This window comes from Trachemys scripta, chromosome 8 (genome assembly GCF_013100865.1).
Source record: "Trachemys scripta elegans isolate TJP31775 chromosome 8, CAS_Tse_1.0, whole genome shotgun sequence".
In the NCBI taxonomy this organism is placed as follows: Eukaryota; Metazoa; Chordata; order Testudines; family Emydidae; genus Trachemys; species Trachemys scripta.
This window is the reverse complement of record NC_048305.1, coordinates 30,706,502-30,733,431: the sequence shown is the minus strand read 5'-3', so window position 1 is coordinate 30,733,431 and position 26,930 is coordinate 30,706,502. Positions and strand designations below refer to the sequence as shown.

General features: G+C 39.8%; 2 protein-coding genes across 2 annotated transcripts in view; one reads left to right on the top strand and one right to left on the bottom strand.

The window, feature by feature from the left end:
• LCP2 (lymphocyte cytosolic protein 2) overlaps positions 1 to 7,022 on the top strand; it is a 52,587-nt gene extending 45,565 nt beyond the window's left edge. Inside the window, exons 18-21 of the mRNA XM_034779848.1 lie at positions 1,197 to 1,300; positions 2,778 to 2,861; positions 4,277 to 4,432; positions 4,872 to 7,022. Of these exons, the coding sequence (XP_034635739.1) occupies positions 1,197 to 1,300; positions 2,778 to 2,861; positions 4,277 to 4,432; positions 4,872 to 4,994 (467 nt within the window). The 3' untranslated portion in view covers positions 4,995 to 7,022. The remainder of the gene's footprint in view (positions 1 to 1,196; positions 1,301 to 2,777; positions 2,862 to 4,276; positions 4,433 to 4,871) is intronic.
• A 112-nt stretch (positions 7,023 to 7,134) lies between these two features.
• C8H5orf58 (chromosome 8 C5orf58 homolog) lies at positions 7,135 to 14,237 on the bottom strand. Its single transcript, XM_034779849.1, is given in 5 exon segments — positions 7,135 to 7,403; positions 8,453 to 8,546; positions 9,828 to 9,872; positions 9,875 to 9,921; positions 14,207 to 14,237. Coding segments are annotated over 5 exon segments (381 nt in total). The 3' UTR covers positions 7,135 to 7,239.
• Between the last annotated feature and the right edge of the window lie 12,693 nt (positions 14,238 to 26,930).

Here is a 26,930-nt window from a genome sequence, read left to right as displayed (position 1 = left end):
ATCTGTCATGGACGTTCAGCTTCTGAATTTAATAGCAATAAAAAAACTATCAAGTACAGTGCTTAAAGTGGGTGGATGAGGGGGGAGGCACATACCCACCCCACCAGGAGTAAAGAATGCATTTTATTTGCATATTAGATGCTCTGGTCTGTCTCCTTACTCCTGCAGCAGCAGCACCACAAGGGTCTCTGGAGGGAAAAGCATCATTTTACCAGAACTGCTACTCCCAGATTATGATAGACCCCTAACTTTTTCAGACCACTTTAAGCATCGGTTAGTTAACTTCTTTAGTTCATTTAGTCTATGTTTAAGATGGGGTTTTTTTTTTCCTTGTTAAATTTTGACACTGCTGTCTATTTAGTTAAGGCACCGACAAAATTTGATATAAGTGTTTGCTTCACTAGAGCTAAAATTTAAAAGCACTAGTCTCAGATTACTATCCATTGACTACATTCATTCTGAAGGTCCCATGTGATTATATCATTCCAATAATGATGTGTGTGATGGTAGGGTGAATAATACTACACCAATACCTTGGCTGGTATGAAAAACATTTCCAAGGTGAAATAAAGTTTGTCTCAGCTACATATTTAATTGGCAAAAATACTGTAATTAAAAATAAGCAACATTGAAAATCATAATCTCTTGGCATAACATTCAACAATGTTCAACACTGGTAGCTGTTACCATTTAAACTGTTCAGGGTTTCCACAAAGAGAGAGAAAAAAAAAAGGAGCAATTTTTTTCTCTGTCCAATACAATTTTATAAACTTCTAGCAGGGCGACCTTGTGGTTTGTAACTGTAGAAGTTAAGCTTAGCTGTAATTAGGGTAACTGAAGATACTGTCATAATTAAATAACTGAGATACAGTTCATCATCTGTAATTCCTATTTCAAATACAGTTGCCTTTGAGGCATCCATAGCTACTGAAGTTCCTTTAAAGTCCATGGGAGTGACCCTCATGTATACTGAGGATGAATTTGTCCCATTACATAAAGAAATCTAGGTCAGATTCTCAATTACACTGAGTGTGAGTATTATTTTCACCCACTTTAAGGCCCCTTATGCTGCCTGAGTGGTATAAAGAGGCCTTGATACAACTAAGAATCAAAGTCCTAAACAACACTAATATCTGCTGCATAGACTAAGTTTTATCTTTCTGTTTTTAATTTAAATTTATTCTGGAACTTTAAAGGTAACATCAATAGAGCTCCTTCAAAAGGCCCAGCAGATGGCAGACCTCCATTACCAATTCCTAACAGGCAGATTGTGCAGCCACCAAGCATGGAGGAAGACGAGGTATAATAATGGGACTCAGAGGTGGGAGTGGTATATGGGGTCAAGTGTCCCCTCCCCAGATTTTGCTTGGCCTTTGGTGGGAGAGGAAGTGGGGCTCCTTTCTCCTGTTGTACCTGCCCTGCGACATGCTCAGCCCCTGTCCCTCAGAGCCAATCCAGGCCAGGAGCAGAAGAGGCAGGACCAGCCACTTCTCACACTGGCCACTCAGGGTCTCATTGCTTTGTGCAGTATGGCTGCCTGAGAGAAAGCCCCTCTCCCCACAGCCCATTTCTGGCTCACTCAGCCCATCCCCCAGCGCTGAGCCTGGGCAGGGAGCGACCCACCACTGCCACCACTTCCCAGATGGGCTGTTTCTCAGGCAGTTGCTGTGCTGCACACAGCAGTGACCCATAGCGACTGGCTTCAGCCACGTGAGAAGCAGCTCCATCCTGCTCCTCACCCGGGCCTGGTTGCCAAGGAGAGCAGTCGAACATGCCTGGGGGAAGGCACAGCGGGAGAAGGACAGAGTACCCTCCCCCGCTCCCGGTCAGGTAACTCTGGTGGAGCAGGGAGAACAGGGCAGGGGGGCTCGCTGGCCAGAGGAGACGTGTGGGGCAGTCACATGTCATCACCTTTAGACTATGGCCCCCAATATGGGGAGGCATGAATCGTGATAATCCTAATCACTTTGCACAGCAAATCAACTAAATGTGAGACAATTTTTTTCCTAAATTGGTTTTCTAGTCAGCAGTTATTCTTTGGTATACACTCTTGCATTTGTTGTTGGTTTCCCTTGTGATGTCCAACCTTTGTTCCTTACTTGGTCTTCACCAAGCAAAAGAGGAGTGAAAATACAGCAAAACATGTACAGTGAAACAGTCAGAAGGTACAATGAAGTTTATTAGACCACTTTCTGTCTTGCAAAGCTGCCCTGAAGTACCCTCAGATGCTTTGGACTCAATTCTCCTCTCAAATAAACCAACCTAAATTGGGTGAGAAAAGAAAATTCGGTCTCTGAGTACAGTTTTACTCCATATTTCTTTGAAGACCACCTCCACTTAGCACCTGATTTTTGCTAATGCATTGAATAGTCATGTAAGACAGGTTTGTGTGTGTGTGTGTTTAGTACTTGAGAGCCCACAGCAAGCCACAGTTCTAGACTTAGCTGATGGTAAAAATAGGAGAGACCTAAGATGTCTGTAACTCATCTGGACATAACAAAGAAATGTCACAGGAAATAGAATGTTTACCAAAACCCTAGAGTCCTCACTTCTCTGGTTTGCAAGGTGGCAGCATGTGCAAACACCTTCAGAAAATATTGGAATCATTAAATAAACTAAAAATGCTCAACCCTGCATCTGGACATACACTACTTCCCTCTCCCCTCCCCCATTTAAATTCTTCTCTACTTCTGTGCATGTATGTTTATAACATCACATAAATTAATTCACTGACAGCCAACTTTCTCCTCTTTCCCCCCCAAAAAATAAAACAAAAGTTTCAAGATTCACTGAATGAAGAGTGGTATGTTGCAGACATCAGCCGGCAGGAAGCAGAAGCAGCTCTTAGGAATATAAATAAGGTACAGTGTTAGCAGTTACCCTTAAATGGATATAGAAATTCTTGGCACATTGTTTAAATGGTTTTTGTCCTGATATATATCTTTGCATTCATATAGAAAAAGTGAATGAACACAACTTTTACATAAAGAGATTCTAGTCCAGGTTTTCTCCAGGCCACTATCAATGTGCCTGCAAAATGTCATGGCACATCCTATATGTGTGTGTGGCGGGGGAGAGGTAGTGGTGGTGTGTGCACGTGCACACACACAAAAACAAAAAGGTACTTACACAGACTGATTAAGCATACAGTGTTCAGATTGGCAGTGCATTACCAGAGGGCTATTAAAAACTTGGATCAGTATAGAAGAGACTAAGCACAAATAGGTACCTTTCTTAAACTATTCTAAAAACACAGTTCACACATACCAAAGTCTGAACTTCTCGGGGGTGTGGCTTATTACAAAGAATACAACAAAAAACAACACAGATCAGCTCAGATCCAGGCTCAGCTGATCCCTAAGGATTATTAAGCCCTTATTCTAGATCAGTGGTGGGTAACCTGTGGGCTGCAAGCGGCCTGTCAGAGTAATCCGCTGGCGGGCTGTGAGACAGTTTGTTTTCATTGACCGCCTGCAGGCACAGTCGCCTGCAGCTCCCAGTGGCTGCGGTTCGACGTTCCCGGCCAATGGGAGCTGCAGGAAACAGCACAGACCATGGGGACCATAGTGGTAATATAACTTGTATATATAAGATGGAGTAATGAGGGGAGAGCTTCACGTGGTAGGGAGCTCAATAGAAACTTTTGTCTCCAGGAGGCAAGATCATCTATGTAAGAAACTTGCATCCCTCTAGCTAATCCACTTTTCCCAAAGATATTTTAAACCAGCACTCACTGGGAGGGGCATATTTCATTTCCCTCCCAGTCACTCTGATAGAGTAGGCCCCAATTCCCCTTATGCAGCAGGCTAGAACATGCCAAGATTGTCTAAACCTCTAAGTGTAGCAGACTGCATGCATCCCTTTCAGCTGTGTACAAAAGTCCCCAAAACACCAATGGGTTTCACCTTTTGGGCTGAAATCCTGGTCTCTCTGAAGTCAATGGAAGTTTTGCCAGTGACTTCGCTAAGGCCAGAATTTCACCCTTAACATTTTGCTAAGTGTCCCAAAATTAGAGTATTTTTTCTCTCTAAAACTACTATTACTGCATCTGAACTAGCCTTTGAAATGGGACATTTTAGATAGCAGATTGCAAGGCTTTGTTTGTGTTTTGCTTCTTTCTTTAAGAAAGTCTAACAAGTTCTTCAAAGCTGTGGTTGCAATTGTGCTCTTTCTGAAAAATTAGAACCCAGAATGAATGTGTATTTAGAAACAAACTCAGCATTCTACTCACGTGGCTGGTCAAAAATAGATTTGATTTTCATGTGCATTCTTTTAGGACGGGACATTCTTGGTGAGAGACAGCTCAAGAAAAACGAATACACATCCATACGTACTGATGGTATTATACAAAGATAAAGTATATAATATTCAGATTCGTTACCAGGAGCAAAATCAAGTGTACTTGTTAGGAACTGGCCTGAAAGGAAAAGAGGTAAAGTATGTTTCTTTCTTTGCATCACCTCCTCCCCCTTTACCAGTCTCCAGCAGTTTTACCAAGAAGAATGTCACTTAGTTCACTAAAGCTATTCCAGATACAAACTGGCGTAGTGAAGAGCAGAATCAGGCCCAGTGACTCAAATTCAAGAAAAACTGATTGCCTTATAATACCTCACAAATTCATTGGGTGGGTAAAATTTTGGACAAGAATGTTCCATGGAGATATCCAAGATGGGAAAACCAGTACTGGAAGCAAATGCTGATGCACTGGTAGATGACCTCATAGTCTATTCCAGTACAGCAATTCATCCAAAACTTAGTCACAAGAGAGCATGAAATAGTCACAGTCTAAATAAATACTATCACTTTACCCTGAGAAGTAGTGAGAATCCTGATGACACCTGCCTCCCACCCCCTTTGTTTTTAATCCACAGGATTTTTCTTCAGTGGCAGATATTATTGATTACTTTCAAAGAACACCCCTTCTGCTGATTGATGGAAAAGACCGAGGTTCAAGAAACCAATGCAAGTTAACATATGCTGCAGGATCTACTTAGAAGAAAGCTTAATGTCTGGGATCAATGGTCTACAAGAGCATACAAACCTCATGATATTTCCATTTGTATTCAATGAACTGAAATTATGAATTAATTTTTTTTTATTTTAATGAAAAAATATAATTCTCTCATTTTAAAGTGTGTTTTTAAAAAACAGATTTGCAAAATACTTTCTACAATGTATTTATTACTCTACATTGTTCATACACTGCCATGAAAACTCTTCATGTGAGTGACGTCATTTTTCAACATCCATCTCGCATGTGAAGTGTTCTCCATTCCATATTATAGGATTACATGTGGTTTACATAGCAGAGAATTACGTTGCTTTCTTATAAAGCAAAACTATGCAAACTATTGTTCATGTCAAGGTTATGGTACCAATTACATTAAGCTGCAAACTGAAATCAATTAATATCTGTATAATGCTTGTACAGTACAGAGTAACTTCTAGTGACTGTTATCCGTATTGAAAGATTGTATTGTTTACTTTGATATATTTTATGTAAGTTGATACAAAATTAGAAAAATCTTGTGTAAATTGAGTCAATAAAAATGCCATATGTCACAGTCCACATTTCAGTAGAGACCTGCACTTTCTGGCTACATTTATTATAATGGTAGGAACTATGTGACTTGTTAATTTAATGGTCTATACGGTATATGTTCCCTCTTCTACATCATCTAGAGACAACTTCCATTCCCAAATCTTTCCCTGTATATATTGGGTCCCAACAACGCATAACCTTGTACCCACTCCTTTCTGCAAAGAACAGGCTCTGAAAATGGCAGTGTAATTGGGTCTCACCTCATCTGGTGATAGACCCTGTCTCTATCTCAGTTTCCCTACTCTCAGAGTTCTCAAAAACTGTTCCTGAGTTTTGTGCATGTCAAATAAACACCCCTCCCAGGATCCAGTACATGAAAACAGCTCAACAAACAAAGACAGACATCCAACGCCTAGCATCAGGTCTTACCCTGTTTGATCGGGGAGTGAGATCACATGGCTCAGCCACCAATTGTACTCTCTTGATGCAGGTCAAGAGAAAATGAACTTCTTCTGACCATCAGTAGGAGCCACAGGCTGGACCCCTAAACAAGTGCAAATGGCATCTCCCTTCAAATACCCACCTGCACTGGCCTGTCCAGATTACTTTCTTATAGGATTACCCTTCCTCAGAACCTCCTAATTCCCTCTTCAGGAATTTTGCTTCTGTTCTTCAGTGCAGGTAGCTCCAGTAAGGCCTTTACCTTTAGCTGGTGCGCCAGACCCAGACCCAGGTCCCTCTGCTGTTAGGTACCCTTTAAGCACCTCCTTCCTGGAGGTCTGTCTCCTTCCACCCCGAGAAGACTCACTTTTATATAAAGTACAACCCCCGGCTACCATCATGTGATGTTAAGTCACCTGACCAAGCCACAGGCTTACACTCAAACTCATTACCCAGGAAGCAGATAACTAAGCAGGGTAGGGCTGATAGGCCTGGGATAGGTGCCTATTCCACATTCTTCATGAAACACTGGCATTTTCTGTCTTAAAATATAAACTGTAATTCAGAATGAGTTAAAAATATTAGGCCCAAGACTGACTTAATAAGGAACAGGAGTGGTCCCATTGTTTGCCTAAGATCTTATATTTAATTCAATTTTCTGGCATGTGTGTGGTTTGAGTCTTCCATCTAAGTTTGTCAGCCTTACCCCTCCATTAGTATCTTGTAGCTGACTGCATTAGGGAGTCATTACAGGCAGAGGAATGGCTTTTTTACTCGTAGCTATAGGTTTGTAGTGAGGAAGACAGTGGGGCAAATTGAGAGTCATGCCATTTTCTTCCCTTCCAGTGCTGTCTTCTTGCCCTTGAGCTCATCTGGGTTTAGCATCACTTTTCCCAGTTGGGAAACAATGATCTAGCTGGTAGTAAATACTTCTAATTGTTACCAATTGGTCTTGATTCAGATCAGTTAACTTGACATGAAAGACGTTATATCCCATAAACAATTTCCTGAGCCATCTAGTTTCCCATGTCACTGTTCTCAGCAACCTCAGCTGTTTAATAAAAAGGGAGATTTTGGAAAATGTATAGACTATGGACCAATTATTTGCCTTTTTATTATTTTAGTTGTTTCTGAGTTATTCAAATATTTGTTTTTCACACATTGAAACATTCTTCAGATACTACTTTTCATACTCTGATAACACAAAATGTCATATTATAAAAATTTCAACCAGAGTAGAAAACCATGCTGAAATTTTAATGGCTCAAAGAGTTGTTAATGGAAGCATCAGCATGGAACTTGATGGAATTCTGTAATTCCTCAAAATCTGTTTTCTTTTCTTCTACCTCCCTTGAAACTGTGGTCTTCACAGGATGACTGAAGTTCAAAGTAAGGTCACAGAGCAGCAGTTGGCTTTTCACTGTTAGAAAAAGTACAGTATACAATCATGAACATTTACTGTATAACAGGTATTTTATGGGTGGCAATTTACTGTAGAGGTTTGGTTTTTTTTAATGTAGAGTATTCTACATTTAACTCTTCTGTAAATTAAAAGGATGATAGCATTTCTCCAACGCATTTAAATACAATTTGCTATTAGTGTATTACTATATATCTTTTGTTAGGAAGCTATAATATGTACTTGCTGAAGAAATTAATTGTTATCTAGCAGGACTTTTCCATGTTTGATTAATATGGTCCTATTTTTTGTACAGTAAGTATGATTTTATTAATTTTTCACCATAAGAGGACAAATTCTTGTTTCATTATATAGAAGGAACAACATAATCACAAAATCTGCATGAGTTCATTAGCAGCTGTGAAATGTACTCAGAGCTAAATAAAAGGTAGAACAAATTGTTTATCATAAGTAGATAGATATATTTCAAGGGACCACTCAAGGTGAAGTGGTCCATTAACAATCCACCAGTCATGGGAGGGAAAGGAAGAGGGGGAGACTACTGGGGCGGGGGTGGGGGAGCTGTTAGTGGGTTACAGATTGTTATAAAAAGCCACAATTCCAGTGTCTCTATTCAGTTCATGAGTTTTAGTATCTAGCAAAGACTGAACAGAGACACTGGATATAACAATCCATAACCCCTCCCCAGCTCATTACTTCCCCTTCTCCCCCCAACATCCCTCCTCAACCCTCCCTTCCTTCCCACCCATGATTGGAGGGGTGTTAACAGGCCACTTCACCTTGAATGGTTGCTTGAAATATGTGTTAAATACCACTAAACAATCCTTGTATTTAGCTGTGACATTCTGAGTACATTTCCCAGACCTGAAGAAGGGCTTTGTGTAAGCTTGAAAGCTTCTCTCTCACCACCAGAAGTTGGTCCCATCAAACATATTATCTCTCCCGCCTTGTGTCTCTAATATCCTGGGACTGACATGTCTACAACAACATTGTATCAAACAATTCAGTCATTTCCCCTTTAGTTTGATGATAGATACAGTCAGAATTACCATTTAGTTTCTTCAACTCACTGGACATTTTATCAATATTTTTAATTGCAGTTTCCAGGCTAAACTGCTGGTCAGCAACATCACTCTTAAACATCTATAGGAAACACAAATAACATCAGAATTGGTATTATATATGTGCAATCTTTGAGCATTAGTAGTTTTGAATTTTTTTAAAAAAGTGCATTTTTGAAAATGAGCGACATGCAAAAATCTTTTTTAAAATGTTCAAGTTTTCATAAAAACCAAAAATGTCGGTTTTATTTTTTATTTCCCATCAGGCATTACCACTTTTTCTTTTATTCCTTTTTACAACTGCATGCAATAGAATGAAAATTGTCCAGGGTTCTCTCTCCTCCCCCTAAATGGAGTTAACTTAAATGTTCAGAAAAAAAATACCCCTTTTTATTATTTTAATTAAAGCAGCTTAGCAGAAAAAACACCTAAAAATCAGCAAGATTCTTATGAGGTTTTCACTTTCACTTGTCTGGTTTAAAAATACCCCATTGTGAACTTATAAAAGAAGAATGAGAAAATGTAGTGCCAAAAGATACTTAATACACTGAAAGCAAAGCTTGTAATGGAAAAACAGCGAGGAATCCTTGTGGCACCTTAGAGACTAACAAATTTATTTGGGCACAAGCTTATCTACACTGGCAATTAACAGCAATTAACAGCGCTGCAATTTTCTCGCTCAGGGGGGTGAAAAAACACCCCCCTGAGCGTAGCAAGTTGCAGTGCTGTAAAGCACCAGTGTAAACAGTGCCCCAGGCTCGGAGCTATGCCCGTGGTTGAGGTGGTTTTTTTAGACTAGTCGGCTAGCACTCTGAAACTTCTAATGAAAGTTATTCCTCAATTATACATATTAGCCACAAGATGGAGCCATTACAAAGTTAATATAGAAAGAGAAATTAAATATATTAATGAAGTTATACCATATGACAGATGCTTATTAATACATATAAATATCCTGACAATTTTATTGCTAAGATCCTACTACTCATTTTTCATCTCCTGACCAAACTTTTCTTTTTTCTTTTTTTAGTTTCGGGGTGGGGGTGGGGCGAATAAGAGCAACAAGAGCATTAAACCATTTGAAAGTAAGTAGCAAATTTTAAGATTGTTCCAATTTTTAACTGCCTGTACTTTTTTTTAAACAGAGCTGCTTCCAGAAAAATATACACAAAAAGAAATTTCAGATGCATCGATTTTTTCTTGTCATTCTAAGTTTATATATCGTTTGTGAGAATCACCTTGGAAGTGTAACAATGTGTAATAATTTATTTGGAAAAGCTCTGGGAAGTTTCCTAAATGAGCAATATGTTTATGCCTCTAAGCATTCTTAGGTGATAAGTTGCAACAATAAAATCAAACTTACCTTGAACATAGATGTTTTGTCCAGTTTCTTATTCCTGCAAGCTGGGTGGGGGGGTTGTTCATGTAAATGTCATTAACTAGAGACAAAGGAGATCCTAAAGAGAAGGGGGAAAGTGTGCCTCATACTTTTGCAGTAAAGTAAAATATCCTTGCATTGCAGACACAAATTAAAATGTAGGACTGGGTAACACTGATTACATTTTTATTTTCATTAGTGTCATTTCAAATGAGTGGGTGCCTTTTTTAAGTAAGAAATCTTTTACTTGTCTAAATCTAAATGTTTCTATTAACTAATTTTGCCTTCCTTTAAAGTGCTACGAGTTAAGGACTGACTATAAACTACTGGAAAGGTATCTTTGCAGTAGTTCCAGCCAGGACACTGAGATCAAAATTATGAACATTCTGAAGGTTGGCCTTCAATTCCTCCTACAAAATCATAAAACACTAATAGTCTGTGCTTATATGACACCTTTCATCTAAGAATCTAAAAACATTTTATCCAAATGGGTAATTATCACCAATTTACAGATGGGTAAATTAAGGCACAGAGAGAATATGTAATTTACCCAATGTCACAGAGCAAGTCCATGGCAGAGTTGGGAATAACCACCAGATCTCCTCATACCCAGCCTCCTGGTCTAACCACTAAACAACACTCCCTCACTTTGACATTTAAGTTTGTGTCATGTGTCATCACTGGAAACGGAAAGTTTCATGAACTTGTGAGCAGGAAATGGGCCTGTTTTGATGTTCATGAGGTGCCTATATGATTCACAAAGGCTGTACATGTTGAAAGGACCCGGATTTGATCTGCGCAGAGCAGCCAAAATGCATACAGCCCTATTTTGGTGGTCAAAGAAGCAGGCAATAATGAGATGAGAGCCCAGTGGAGTGTTTGCAGAAGGGCTCAATACGAACACAAAAACCCCAACACCATGTTTGCCTGAAGAGAGTCCCCCTGTATGGTCGTGGTTTGGCGGTCTCCTAGTCAGGACTGTGGGATACAAATGAAATCAGTGAGGTGTAGCTGCAGGGAACTCAGACACAGCCCCACCTCACACATGCAAAAGCTTAGGAACAGCACAACGCCCTGAAGGCTGGCTCCCCAGAATCAGGAGCCCTCTGGCCTGAACGTCATGCCCCTGAGGAGAGCCCAGTTCAGACCAAGTAAATGCCGGGAGTGGCAGTGCTGGGCCCCTCAGCACTCCACCACGGAACTTGCACTCCTTTGTCCACCCTGCTGGAGACCTATAGCTCCCCAGCAGGCCTGGGCCTCCCCTCCTCCCTCACAAAGCGAGATAAACCTGCTGCCTCCGGAAACAGGAAGTGCCATGGCTTCCTGTGAGCCCAAAGCAAGGCATGCTGGGAACTGTAGTTTGGCTGACAGCCCTGGGGAGCTGATTCAGCAGAAGCTGCCTAGGGTGACCAGATGTCCCGATTTTATAGGGACAGTCCTGATTTTTGGGTCTTTTTCTTATATAGGCTCCAATTACCCCCCACCCCATGTCCCGATTTTTCACATTTGCTATCTGGTCACCCTAAAGCTGCCCCTCCCCAAAACTGCACAAGACCCTGTTTATACCCGGTGCCAGGTCCAAACACAGCCCTACATACACAGCCTTTAGGGGACACCTTTTCAAGCTGTTCTCTACAACCATGAAGGCCAGACATTTATTTTTAAGTAAATAAAACCTGAAATTTTCACTTAAATCAGATGACTCCAAGAGATGGGGTTTTACAGGGGCTGGGGAGGAGGGAAATAATAACAAGCTTTGCAGGAGGATTAAAGAGGGAGGGGGAAAGGTAAACAGGATAGAGGTGGCAACTAAAGAACTGTGTTAAGACTGATGTCTACTGAAAAGGATTCATTTCATCGTATTGAGACATTATTTATACAGAAAACCAGACTGGTCTCTGGAGATTTGGAAGTTGTTGCACAGTACAGCAGCTGACTCCTTAGTGATAACTAATTATTTTCCTCTCTACATATGCACAGAGGTGTGTAGATTTCATTTATACTGATTTCAGACCTTCTCAAGGACCTGGCTTGGAGTAGGACAAAGAAGGCACTTTGCTACATTATCCACACTGGTTATTATAGCAAATACCTGGCTTCCACCAAAAACAGCAAGAATTGCTAACACAGACACACAAGGGCAGAAGGTACAGAGCAAAGAGGGTTCAATCAATATTCAATCAATAATCAAAATTAAGTATAGAAAGATTCATCCTTTCATGGCTGCTGTTCTCTGAAAAACAGGTAAACACCGGCTGTGTAGTACTTGTGGCCAGTGACACTGCACAATCACTTTGAAGAGGAATGGTTGCTAGCAGGATTGCTCAATGTATGTCAGGCACTAGTGCTGATCAATGTTCATCTTCACTTCAGGCTTCTTGCTTGGGCATTACTGGCAAGAGGGATCATAGGCACCTCAGAGGAGATTGAGCCTGTGGAATTTCTCGTGTATACAGTAAATAGACATTGGATGAGAGGAAAAGGCAGTTTGTTTGCGGTTTATTTACCCTTATATTCTCTCTCTTCCTCTTTCTGCTGTATGTTTACACAAAGTTTTAACTTGGAATGAAAGTGCCCTAGGTTTAACATTTCATGACAGCAGTGAAAGCTAAAATACAGTACAGGTTAGAACCCCACTTCTTTGTGTTGAAGAGCAAGTTAACTGTTACTGTAACTGAGAGAGACAACACCCTATAATGCTTAGCCTGAGGTTTCTTTGAAGCTGAGAAATGCAAAAGAGGAAACACTTCACACGTACACCAGTTCCGGTACTACAATCTTGCAGTTTATAAAGTCCTCAAAGTTCCCACAGAAACACCCGTGCGAGTGAATTAGTCTTGTCCTTTCTGTGGATCTGTAAGGAAAAAGACAGCTCCTTATCTCAGGCTCTATATAAGTTGGTGATTTTTCTGGAAGGGTCTGTGAGTGTGGCAATCTAGTGTGTGCAAAGAAAATATAGGTGCAAATGAAATGTGTGAGGATTTCAGTGAACAAAACCTCAAATACAATACAAATTTGTGATGTGGGATTCTGAAATTTCCTTTAATGGTTTACAGCTATATTTCCTTTAACAAGACATATAGCACAACGCTGAAAATGTTAATTCTAATAATAATCCATTCAGAAATCATTTAAAAACTTGAACTTGAAAACATTCCACTTCCAGAGTAAAATGCATTACAGATACGTTCAATGCAGCAACATAATTAAAATGAAGGTACATTAATGCCCATGTTGCTATTATGAATTACTGACATGAAGTGCTCCCTTTTAGAAAACAAATTGTTTAGATCATGCTGGATTTTCCATTTATTCATGAAGGACGGGATTCACAAAGTTACTTAGGCCTTAGCTACACTGGCGCTGTACATCGCTGCAACTTGCTGCAGTCGGGGGTGTGAAAACGCCCCACTCCCCCGAGCGCAGCGAGTACAGCGCTGTAAAGTGTGAGTGTAATCAGAGCCTGCAGTGGTGCACGCTCGCTCGCAGCGCTGCAAGCTATTCCCCTCAGAGAGGTGGAGTACTTACAGCGCTGCAAGAGAGGGAGCGCTGGGAAGTCCTGAGTGTAGCCAAGGCCTTAGGTGCCTCACTCACTTTGAGATCAATGAAATCAAGCACCAGGTGCTTATCTTCATAATTAGACTGCTAATTGGCAATTAAAAGTTCTAATTCTCAACCTCAGACTGAGAATTGCCAGCCAGTTTGAACATTAATTGCTTTTTGAGGAGACCATGAACAATAACAGAGAAGTATATGATGAAGTATATTGAGACTCTATTTTGATATCTGAATGATATGACCAAACAAACAACTAGTAAAATATGCTGTAGCCAGTGAGTGAAAAAACATGTAAATGACTGTCCAAAGCCTTTACCCGGCCACTGTTAGACAAATACTGTCTGGCTAATGCGGTCTGTCTGGCTAAATGTGGTTTCTAAGCCCACAGCAACATCAGGCTTTACAATCTCAGTAGCAATTTCATTTACTTCCGCACCTCCACCTAAACACGTTGCATTAGAAACATCCTGTGTCTGCATTACAGTTGACTGTTTTCATTTATATGAAAATATTTTTTAAACAGTATCAACCCCATAGGTTTATGTTCTGTAGTCTGTGGATTCCTCAACAGTTGCATATAAAGCTGTTGTGAAGTCGCTTTTATATTTTAAATGGTACTTTTCAGTTTAGGCATATTGTAATTTAGGCTCAAAAATATCTGGCACTAAATGTGTAAATATTTAATGCATCTTAAGACAGAAAGATGTAATATTTAACTATGGGTGTAATCTTCAGTTGAAAATGCCTACTAATATTTTCCCTGCCCACTGCACAAAATTATATAGGACAGAAATAATTTCACTTACTTTGCAGTAGCATTGCTAGCTGTAGCTTCATTTTTACCTTGTACTAATTCAGGCAAGCAACTATGGCTCACCATGATTAGTAGGAAGTATAGTATATTCTGCACAGGATTGTTTCCTTAGCAATAGGAGCACTTTACTCCTCTGAAATTAACTCCATAGACTGGTATGTTGTGTTACATTCATACCTCTCCACCAACCAGATGAATTCCACTTGTGCAGCACCAGAGAAATTGTGTCTATACTATAATCTCAGCAAAATAAATAATAATAATAATAATAATAATAATAAAGATGTGACTTAGTGTTTTGTAAGGAAGTCTTTGCTTGCTTTTGAACAAGATTAATGATTTCTAACAAGTCACTAAATTTAGCAGAAGATATTGAAAGGATAAAATAGCTTTAAGAAACCCTCATGTACTAAATTTATATTTAATCCCTTGATACACAATTCTCACCCCATCCTTTTCTGTTTAAAGAATATTTGTGAAAGGACTCAATTTTGGAGTTCACTACCCTAGTCCCTTCTAATCCTTTTCAAGCACTTCCATATCAAGGAAGATTATACATTATTTTTCCACTGAACCCATAGACATAGTTAAATCATTATTTAGGCTCTCAAATGTGATTGGTTCCCACTAACTTTAACCCTTTCTTCTTAAACACAATGAAGCTTTACACTGGCAAAAGCATTTCAGTTTGTAGTTTTGACTGAACTTCCTCTGTGCTGATTGGCTGTTTGGTCCAACTCTCCCCCACCATCTCTTCACCTCAGCATCACTCCATATCTGCTCCTCTGACCCTTTCATCTTCCCTTCAATGTCCTCTCATCCTTCCCTTTTCTTTCTATGTAGTTGATTCCCTCCTAACTAAATCCAGCCCACAAAGAAATCCTTGAACTATCATTTGCTGCCTTCATATAGTTCACTCTGCTGCTGTGTTCTACCGCTTCTCCATCCTGTGTGTGTCTGGTTTATGTAGATTGTAATCTCCCTGGGGCAGGGACTATCTATTACTCTTTGTTTCTATAGTACCAAGCACTATGGAGCTCCATTCTTGGTTGGTCCTTAGGCAATGCTATAAGAATAATAATAATAGACAGACCTGAGCTATGTTAGTGCTAAAAATGAAAACTGGCAAAACTATTTGTTATTAATACAAGTTTAGCTCTCTTTTTGTGGCCCACAAATTTTTAGATGTTTTTAGAATGAATTTGAATATCTTAGATGAACAGTTTTCAGGCTAAGGGCTATTTGCTTCAGATATTTGATATTTACTATTCATATTGTTTAGTTGTTTAGCAAAGTCACATAGTATTATTTCTGCTCCCTGATCAGATGACAGACTTTTTAAACAGAACATTTAATAACCAACAAGGTACTCCACAGAATGAGATTTTGGATACTTAGGCTATGGTTACACTGGAGAGCTTACTGCAGTGCAGCAGCACCGATACAGCTGCACCGCTGTAAGGTTTCTAGTATAACCACTCAAAACTGAGGGGAGAGAGGTCTCCCATCAACTTAATCCACCCCACAACAAACGGCTGTAGCTATGTTGGCAGGAGAAGCTCTCCCACCAACATAGCACTGTCTATACCGGTACTTAGGTCAGTGTAACTTATATCACTCGGGGCGGGGGTGGGGGGGAGGAGAGGGTGGCTTATTCACACCCCTGAGCAGCATAAGTAATCCCATCATAAATGGTAGTATAGATGTGGCCTTAATCATGAGTGTTGGAATTCTGAAAACTTTCAGAATTTGCAAACATTTTCACAAATACCCAGAAATTGTCCAAATACACATGAACACTGTAATTCTTTGGCTGTGAAGTCAGAATGAAAATTCACAGCGGATTTGCAGTTTCTCTGATTACTGAGACACTGTTGTATTTATTAAGGTCAGAAAACAAGGGCATACATAAAGTAACACGTTGCAAGATCACATCCTAGCCATGTCCCTTTTTCCTGTGGCAGGCTGTAAGTGTTAACTGGCCCTGGGAAAACAGAAATTGCACGTCTCTTGCACAATTCCTGCCCATGGAATCTGGAGGCACAACTCCAACTTCATGTTCTTTTGAGTCAAGTTCAGATACATTTGGGAGTCATGGTGCCAGGACTAAGTGGTGGATAGCCATCATGAAGAGACTTCCCCGCCTTGGGGTTAATCTTTCCCCCCATAATTTCTGGAGTTTATCAGCAAAAATGACTAAATTTTGAACAATTTTATCATTATTTCCCATACCTTTAATAAAAATAAATTTATTGGAAGAGATCTTGCAGGTCCCATGAGGTCTTGCAACCATTTGAATTCAGCTCTCTGGAAAGTAATAAGCATTGCCACATGGTTCAATTAATAGCACAGCTTCTAGTTCTCTTTTGAACCATGATCTTTTCTTATATCACATTGAAATCTTACTTAATGCCCTTCATCTGCATACTAAGCTTTCATCCATATATCTAGCTGTCTACAATTACAGCTGGATCCCACATGGTACTTGGTGGCCACAGAATGCCCCTCAGTTCAGTGGACTTCAAAGAGAGTTGAGGACATTTCAGGATTTGCCCTATTCCCAATTATTATAGTATTCTCATTATAATGATATTGTATTCATGGCAATAATAGCATATTCACTGATAGACCGCAGAAAGTAGGGGACCTTGCTAGGGTCGATGCAATGAGTTATTGTTTCACTGCAAGTGTTTCCCTCTTTGCTAAAATCCATTTTATGCCATGTACTTAATGGCTAACGACAGACTGGATATATTGCAGGTTGTAAAGAACAGAAACTTCCAACTGTTACATGACTTTTTCATTCACTGCCCTACACCCTTCAGGACATATATCATAACTCTGAATCATTAAAAAGTACACGTAGCAATCTGTCTAAAATGAACAATGTTTTAATACTCTGTGTGAGAAGGTACTAGTATGATTTTTAAATTACATGTGTAATTGTTTGTGCCATAGTGGCAGAATAATTGGTTTTGGTAAAATGATAAAATATCCAACAGAAGGCATAACATGAGATACTGAAGCAATTCTTCCTCAGCAATTACCTTGTGCCATTTCCTTGTAATTAGGATCTCTCATAAACTGGGAGTAATAAATAAATTTACAATATAACCCAAATTTAATCTCTGCAATTACACTCAATCTGGCTGTGTAAATAAAACAGTGTCACAAATTCCAAGTCATGCACTCTCAGCAAGTAGTGTGATCTCTGAAAACATGAATGGTAGAACTGCTGAATAGCAAAAGAAAAGCCACTAAAGGATCTTTATCCCATAATTACAATGTATTGAGTAATAGCAAGTTGAACAACATGAATGTGCTTGGATGAAACATGTAGGGAATTATTCCAAATGTGAAATTATGCAAGTATGTAATAAATATCAGATTTAAGTAGTGGCAATGTCGTACTAGGACCATCTTATCTGCTTCTTATTCAGTGATGTTATATTATTTATTGTTTGCAGGGAAATGTGTGCCTACCTGTTATGATCTCCTTTTCTTTAAATGCTGAAAATCAGACTCCCATGGCTTTTCCTCTTATTCAACCGAGGAAACTACATCATGCCTAGGAATCAAAATTTCTAGAGAGGGGCTTTCAGGACTCCCAAACTGGTAAAAAATGTCATGTTTAGCAGTTGCACCCCCGTTCAGTTCTTTCTGTCTCTATGAAGAAATCGCCTCCTGGGAGAAAGACAGTATCATCCTCAAACATCATCAGGATCTGTGGTTGCAGAGTATGCTGGTTTCAGGGGGTGCCATTCTGCATTTAAATCTTCCCTTTTGCCTCTTGCCACATACCTATAGCATCATTCATAGCCAAAGTGTTGGGTTCTTTCTCCAGTATATAGTGTGAAATTATATCATTAGCTGGCCACTGGGATGACTAGTTTAACATTTTATATATACACATACACACACATTGGTTTAATCTGAAATTAGTCATTAAGTATACAGCTGTGATCATTTTGTTAGCATTTGCTCAAACCCAAAGACTAGGATTTTATAAGCTGTATTTCAATATATCCTTTTATATTCTGAATTCATCAATGCTGCAGTAATGTTGTAGTCAAGTCAACTCAAGAAAGGCAGGCATAATGCCAGGAGAAATATAAATGGTTCATTGTTAACATGTAGCCAATACAGTACATGAAAGTACAAGTTATAACATTAGTAGAAACAAGACAGTCAATCTTTGTCAGAAACACATCTTCAGTGAGCAACAGAGGAAGTTAGGTAACGAGTAGTGAAAAGGGGTGTGGAAGTGGAGAAAGGGAATTTGAACATAGAGATCTTAGTCTCTAGGAATAGAAAAAGAGTCAGGCTAACAAAGTCAGGCTGACACGAACTCTAATAACGCGAGACTTGAAGGCCTAGGCGAGTAGAAAGCGAATGGGAACAGACTATAACAGATACTGTTTTGACCTTGTGTTAGATAAGAATGGAATGTAGACTGTGGCAGAAATTAATGAGAAAAGTGAGATATGAGGAAGAAAATGTATTACAAAATACATTTGTTGCTCATTATTGTATGTAATGAAAGGTATAAAAGCTTGCCTAATTGTTTACCTACCTGCCTCGGGAGGGGAACCTCTGCCCGTGCGTACTCTCCCGTGCATTTGCAATTGCTCGAAAATAAAGCTACCTCTGGCTTGTTGCTTCAAAGTCAGAGTGAGGACTCATTTTTCTCTCACAGGTGATACACTATTCTTTGTACAGACATACTTCAATCACTTGTGAAAAACTTAATTATGTCTGATAGTTGTATGTTGAGTGATGCAGTTTGCCAAATTGTTTAGCTATGCAAGGATTTCAACATGAGAATGGAAAGCTCAGCATAATAACACACACAAGAGACCTTTCAAATACTGAAGAGTCTAATCAAGTATTAATTCCTTTGCAAAGAAGGATAGACAAGCTCATTAGCTACTCAGAAGTATAGCTGATACACAAGCTAACTTAATGGTATTAATAACATTTTACCAATATTCTAAACTTTCCTGATGAGCACCACTGTAGAGATAAGCATGTAATATATGCTTGAACGTGTCACAATTAAGCTCCCCTTGAGGTCTCTTCACAATCTAAGTTGTCAAGACAGTAATTAAAATACTTATTGGCAATATTTTTATAATATTTGCAATATGCTAATACAATTCCCTAAAACAATTAAATTATGGCCAATAAATTAAATAAAGTAAAAATTAATTCGAAGGTTGTGCTCATCTTCAAAATTTGGTTATCTTGGTCAGATGCAGTCTATGCAAATCCTGTTGCTTTAATTTTTTTCCCTCCAACAAAATTGTTAGAAAGACTTTTTTCGTGGTCAAATGGTATTTTCTTGTCTATTGCAGCTTTGTGAACTATGCAGTAGAAGGGCAAAACAAAAAAGGCACAAAGGAGAATGTGACAGAATGTTCCTGGACTCAGTTTGAGGGTTCCTCTTCTAAAATCTAAACAGCTAAAATCTCTTGTTAAGCTGTCTACAGTCTACAACAGTGCTTCATGACATTTCTAGATCTCCTTAAAACCACATCAAAACAGAGCAGACAAAGCAGATGTATATGCAGCACACTGTAATGACCTATGACTATATGCAATATCCACTTCCTTTCACATGGATGTGTTAGGCTGTTGTGACATTTACCTAGAGAAAGGTCTCAAGATCCTTTATCATTATGTTTATTAAGAATTTTGGGAGCGGCATCGATCATAACTAGAGCCAAATTAATTGGCTATTGCATTAGTGCCTCTTATTGAGACATTCCCTGGTCCTCAGGTGAACCACTGAGGGTACTGAATAGGCCAGTTTAAGAGTGCATTATGCACCAGTTTAGGTACCAATAATTTGGCCCACTATTCTGTCTGAGGGAGCCAGTCTACTCCATAACTGAAAATGGGTAAATCAGTGACCCAGTCATTCCAGAGCCATAATTACATTCACCGCCACCTTTGGCTTATTGACAATATACTTCCTGGAACAGCTCATCTTTGTGTCATTCCACAGCCAAATCATATGAGTCCCTGGTTCTGGAGTAGGGGTTTGGTCCACAAGATCTGGTTGCTTTGAGTCAGAATCTGAGTCAGTAATTAGTTTCGTCTCCATTTTTCCAGGAAACAGGAGGTTGGGTTTTTCCTCCTGGGGGGGGGGGGTCTAACCTTTGGTAGGCCCATGGTCTTCCCTTCCCTTCCTGATATTTTTTATATTTAGTGAAGGTGGAGGGAGTCTTAAACAAATCTGAATGGACTATGATGATGTTATCCTAAGAATCCATGGACTGTTCTCCTCTGATCCATTCCCTGGACATTCATGGTACCAGAGCCATTTGAGATTCCAGAAGGGCAAGAAACTGTGCCCTACAGTAATCACTGGCCACATCAGTATATTAGCCATTGCTCCCCAACCAGTCTCACCAACCATGTAGCAGTGGTTCTTGGTAAATGCACTTAATAATTCATTGGTCTTACATCCTAATAATATGTCCATACCAAGAAAGCCAGCAAAATCAAACCACAACTGGTGGAAGTGGTTGGTGGGTTACACTATGAATATTCTCATTGCTGATCTTCCACTTAATATGAAGCTTGCTTGCCCAGAAAGGTGTGCTTCAGGTTACCACACCAGCAGCAGATATCTGGGACTTTGTGTCACTCATTGGAACACCCATACAGCTGTCCTGCTTAATGTATTTAGAGTTTCTCCTCTTAAGTTTGGGTATCTGGAAAATGACAAATTGACAGGTGAGCTTAAAGCATATATATGTTCCAAAAGCATGATAAATGATATGCTGGGCAAAAAGGGTGGAAGATGGTGTGTAAACTACACAATGTCTGAAGCTGGTCAAGATATTAAGAGTGAGGATATGCCTACACTGCATTCAGAGATGTGACTGCAACATGTGTAGATGTTCTTAAGCGAGTTTTGATCTATCTAGCTCAAATAAAAATAGAAGAGAAGGTGCAGCAGCACAGGCTAGCTGCTTGAGGACACACCAAGGGGCCCGTGGGCTTATACAGCCTGTGCTGCCATAACTTCACTGCTATTGTTTGAGCTAGATAGATCAAAGCTAGTTTGGGTATGACTACACATGCTGCAGTTAATATCTCTTGGCACTACTGGGACATGTAAATCTCTGTTCATTTCCTCCTAAAGCTAAATGAAAGTATTTAAATTAAATCAAAACAGAAATAGTAAGAATATTTTTTTAATTAATTTTCAGTTTGTGACTAATGTAATAGCTTTTTGTAGTTGATAACTGTAAGAGCTACATCTATATAAACAAAGTGACCTATGAGATTCAAATTCTTTACATGTCAAATATTTACTTTTTTGGCTAATCTATTACTAAATATTTTTATTTATATTTCCTTTAAAAAGGGAGATTAACTAAAATAATAATAAAAACCCCATTAATCTTGATTTGAGATACTCAGTTTGTTTTCTTTGTAGACCCTTGTAGTGTGGATATCATACAACATATAATCAGCTTAAGGGATTCTAACTGTTCACTTTTGGCCAATGATTCCCATTTTCCTGTTTATATTGTACCTGCTGATTGTTATTATGGTACATGTTGAAGACTATAGGATCAAGAACTATAGTCTTTTTTGCATCTCCATTAGATTGTATAATCTGGCTCCCTGACAGTGCTGAATCCATTTTCACTGCACATTTTACCAGTTTTTGTTCCAACCTACTTTTAGACTTCCAAGAGATTACTTTATAGGACTATTTCACTAAGTAACACATCTCGCTCCTCAGAAGCTTTTCTGATATTCATCAAAAGTTTTATCTTTCTTAATTTCATCTCAATACTTTTTCATACACTTTTGTGAAACTTTGTTACCTTTTCTTGCCACTTAGTCCTTATATAATAAGCAATTAATCTGCCAGTGTATGGAAGCAGGAACAACTGAATTGGTGATGGCAAAAGTAAAACGAACTAGTAGCTTGAAACTTCTGGAAGACGGCAACAACAGCTGTGAAAATACTGCCCTCCCCCCACTCTCTGCCCACAATATCAGGTAATCCGTTTTTTCCCCCCCCTTTTTCCTTTAGGGAGACTATACATACTGGATTCCTTCTTAAATGAAATCACGCAAACAATGCATACTGTGATTAAGTATGACTTCCAGAAAGAAAGATCTTATCCTTCTAAGTCCCAACAATTTCTGTGTGTCAACCAAGCACACAGATCTGGTTCCTCCCTCTTAACAAGCTTTGGCAGACATAAAGTGAGCCCTCCACCTAACGCTTGCCAGACAGAATTCCCTGCACAGTATGCTCAAAATTAAAGTGAAAGTAGTCACATATAGCCCCAACTGCTCATCCCTTGGTCAACATGGTGTTAAAAGAATCAATGCAATGTCACTAGGCCCATCAAAATGCAACCACTCTCACATACTGTCACAGGGTGAACTGGTCTCTTAAGGCTCCCCCGCCCCCCCGCACTCCCAGGTGGAGGAGATACTAATGGTGACTAAATGAGGTAATAGCCCGAGGAGCAGCTCTTGCTGGTAAAAAGCCATGAAGAAGTCAGAGCCCAGGTGACTGGGAGAACTGGGGAGGAACTTCAGGGAGAGTTGTGTCAGATGACCAGAACAAGGGTGCTCTAGCCTAGTGGTTGGAGCGGTGTCAGGACCCAAGGACTAGGGTCAGAGACGGAGCCAGTAGTCAGAAACTGGAGCCAAGGGTCAAACCGGAAGACCGGGACTGTAGCAAGCAGGGTAGCAGGCAAGGAGGAGTCCAAGGCAGGGGCAGGTCAGAGGCAGCAAGAACAAGGTAATGCAGGAGCAGGCACCGAGGTGGGAATGAGCATTGAGAAGCCAGCAAGCAGCTGCTACTGCTGGCTGAAGAGCCAGCCTTCTGGCCCTCCAGCCTGTCAGGTGACATGGCCAGTCAGGCAGCCTGCTGCAGGCCAGTTGTACTAGTGAGGCTGCCTGGGGAGATTACCTCTGCTGCAGGCCCTGATTCCTGACAAATGGCCTCTGTCAGAGTCAGCACTCTGTACAAGGGTGGGAGAACCTAAGCAGAGCCCAGTATCAGGGGAGAGTCTTTTCATTTTGTGTTTGTTTGGACTCTAACACCCTCGCGGGGTAGGGTGACCAGATGTCCCGATTTTAAAGGGACAGTCCCAATTTTTGGGTCTTTTTCTTATATAGGCTCCTATTACCCTCTCACCCCCTGTCCCGATTTTTCACACTTGCTGTCTGGTCACCCTAAGCGGGGTGGACTCCTACATGACTGTCTGGAAGGTTAAGTCCCTCAAGTAACTGAACAGTGATGAAAGCTGTGTGGATCACTGAAGACCCAGGAGAGAAAACAGAGGTTGGGTTTCTGCAGTATTATGCCATACCACTAGGGGGTTGGCACAAAGACTGCATCTTGCTACACATATCCTCTGGCTAAGAAGCAGGCTCTGATATCCTCAGACTGATATTTGTTCCATTACACATCTCTCAGTACAGAAATACCCAATGTAATTAAAAAGTTCAGTCTCTTTTGCATGAAGTCCTGCTGAAAAGGCTGGGAAAATGGAGCCCATTTTATCATATTCCTCCCAGTTTCCTAGCTACATTCAGTATTAAGAGTTTATCATTAAGAGTTTATCACTGAATCTCAGCAATTTAAATATCCCAGCTTTCTGTTTATCATTTTCCCGCTTTTTTTTATTGACTCAATGCACTTTGTCTATCAAATAGAAGGAGTGAGGGTTCTAACTGAAAAGGCCTGAGAGCGCTTTCTGAAGAAAAAAATATCATATTTTAACCTTTTAAGGCTTCTGTATTGTCTAGTATATGAAGATAGTTTTGTCTTCAGCTGTTTCCAGTCCATCTCCCTTGTTTCAATGGCTACTTTTTGTAGCTAATTTTCTAAGTAAGACATTCAGGATTTGATGTCTGAAATATATTTTCTGAGGGAATTAATGTTAAAGGTGATACACTGGCAACTGCTTCTGCTGCTGCTGCTATAGCATGTAGACCAGTTACGGCTTTCCAAAGGTTTTGATTAGGACTGAAAATTCAAGTCTTATTTATCCACAGACCCAGTAGAGCTAAGGCAGTGGCAGGAGCCACTTCATTGTTCCTTCCAATGTGCTTCCCCTAGTTGGGACCATCACTATGAGAGGATATGTAGTTCAGTCCCTGAGAGTATTCCATCTTTGGCTCTATGCTTAGCTTGCCATCATATCTTGGGTTCCCAGTGTTAAATGGACAATCATAGAAACTAGACAGATAACACACATTCATTTCACATAGACCTCTGTACAGCTGTCAGATGGGTGGTAATTTTGGATACTACCAATGAGGTTAAGATTTGAGCAGCAACCTGGAGGTTAATATTACTAATAATAAATCATTTTACTGAATGCAGAGGAATTATCACTTCATTACTAGCAGGACCATCCCTAGGGTAGTGCGGGGCGCGGGGCAGAAGTGACGGATTCATCTCTTCTGGGACTTATCACGCCAGCCAATCACACCAGCCCGCAGGGTCCCCCAAAGCGCGGGGCCCAGAGCAGTTGCCCTGATTTGCCCTACCCAACGGATGGCTCTGATTATAGAATACTTGTAGCTAGCCAATACAATGCAGCTCTGATTTTCAGAAGCCAAAGACATATAAGACATATCAGAAAGAATTAAAAAAGAACAGATTCTTAGGTGAAAGAAAATGAAATGATGGAATTAATGTACTCATTGAGTATTATGAAATGACATTAGAGCTCATCTGCATAGTATCTGAGCACCTTCCAGTCGTGCATTATGGCTAATATCTATCATGTGCTGAGATGCATGTGTAGTGGACAATTTTTGTGTTGATAGGCTTTTTAAAAAATATACATGTTGTTATGTGTTTATGTCAGAGAAAGCAGGGTCAAAGAAATGCACCTTGTGCTTGGAACAGAAGGTGGTAAGGTTTGTGGTAGTCCTGGGTTCCTGAGGGAGGAAGCCATAAGTAAAGATGAAGAAAAGATATTTCCACTTATTTGCCTGAATTTGGAATTTGTACAAAATCTTGGCATGAGGTTATTTTATATATAATAAATCAACATGTTGTGCATTACCCAATCATACATATTCTTTAATGCATAAACAATTCCATAATATATTTTTTAACTTGCTAATTTTTGTTTCAGGTCTCAAATGTGAGCAAATGGAAGCACGGTTACTGGACAGCTCAAGAATTCATTTAACTGCAGCTGGAACTGTTCTCCTTGCCGTTTCTGTCTGCATATCTATACAAGCGCCCATATTTTGGTCAGAAAGTAGATTGAATAGAACACAAGAAATTATGAAAATTAATAGCTTGGGCAAATTATGACCCTTGTTGAAGGTTGAGATACGGTATTGGTTTGAGTTGTGGGCTTAAATCATTCTGGGAGACTATTAATTATGCACTCACGAAAGAGAAGGTTATGGTAACAGACTCCTTAGTTATTTTAGCATGCTTGTATTTGAAAGAACATGCATAATAGTGATCACTCAACCTGTCTCTTCAAGGGAGAGAGCAAGGAAGGATGAAAAGGATCTGCATTATGTTTAGTGGCACCGTGAGAAGTTAATTATACTTTTTAAAACCCTGTTACAGCAAGGCATCCAAAATGACTATGCACAAACAAAAACTCCCCTAAAGCGTGGTTCTATTCTGCAAAGATTGCACCTTATTATTCAATAGATGTGCTCCCTGTAGTTACTCAGTGTCATATCTGCTCATTTTAGTCATTAAAATATATTTTATTAAATTTTTTTCTCTGCAGGGCCAGCACAGGAGCTGGGTTTATTTGTGCATCACCAACAGAATTATTAATTACATTCCAATGGTAGAGTCTTTATTGTTGGTGATGTGCAAGCTAAAAAGAACCCACATTGACTCTCATTTCACAGTCAGAGTTTCCAGGGCTGGTGCGCAGAAAACAATGTTTTTACTTGCAAGAACATAAGAACGGCCATACTGGGTCAGATCAAGGGTCCATCAAGCCCAGTATCCTGTCCTCTGACAGTGACCAATGGCAGATGCCCCAAAGGGAATGAACAGACAGATTATCATCAAATGATCCATGCCCTGTCACCCAATCCCAGCTTCTGACTGATGAACATATTTGATGTGGAGTCCCTGAGAGATAATAAATGTGGAACTCCACATTTTAGAGTTACTTTAGGGAAGAAAACTGCATTTTGAAAGCTACAAACTATACACTGTGAAGAGAGGGTATAACACACTAGTCCAATGCTTAGAGTGGGGAAAATGTCAGTGGAAGCGTACTCCCTTTCATGCCCAGCTTTATCCCTCTTGCCTCAATAGGCATCAGTAAGAGTTAGGAGTACAGCATACTCATCACCATACTTTAAAGTGACCACTATCAATACATCACTCTGTGCCCCCACTGCCACACTGCAGTATCTGAGATAACAGGATTTCCCCTAAGTATAGAAGAAATAGAACCAGTCAATCCATATCCTCCACTATCTTGGGAACATGTGGCCTATCAAGTTACTAAGGAGATACTGAAGAGAATGTGCTTTGTTTCCTTCTCAACTGTGCAATTTCTTGTTTAGATTTGCATCGCAACTTTACAACCTCTTCATTTAGTTAGTCTGAGATTCATTTTAAGTTGTTTTTTTAACTGACTACATCATTCAGCACATACATAATAATACAAGACACATGCTAATTAAACAACATTAATAATTGATCAGGTAACTTGATGCCACTT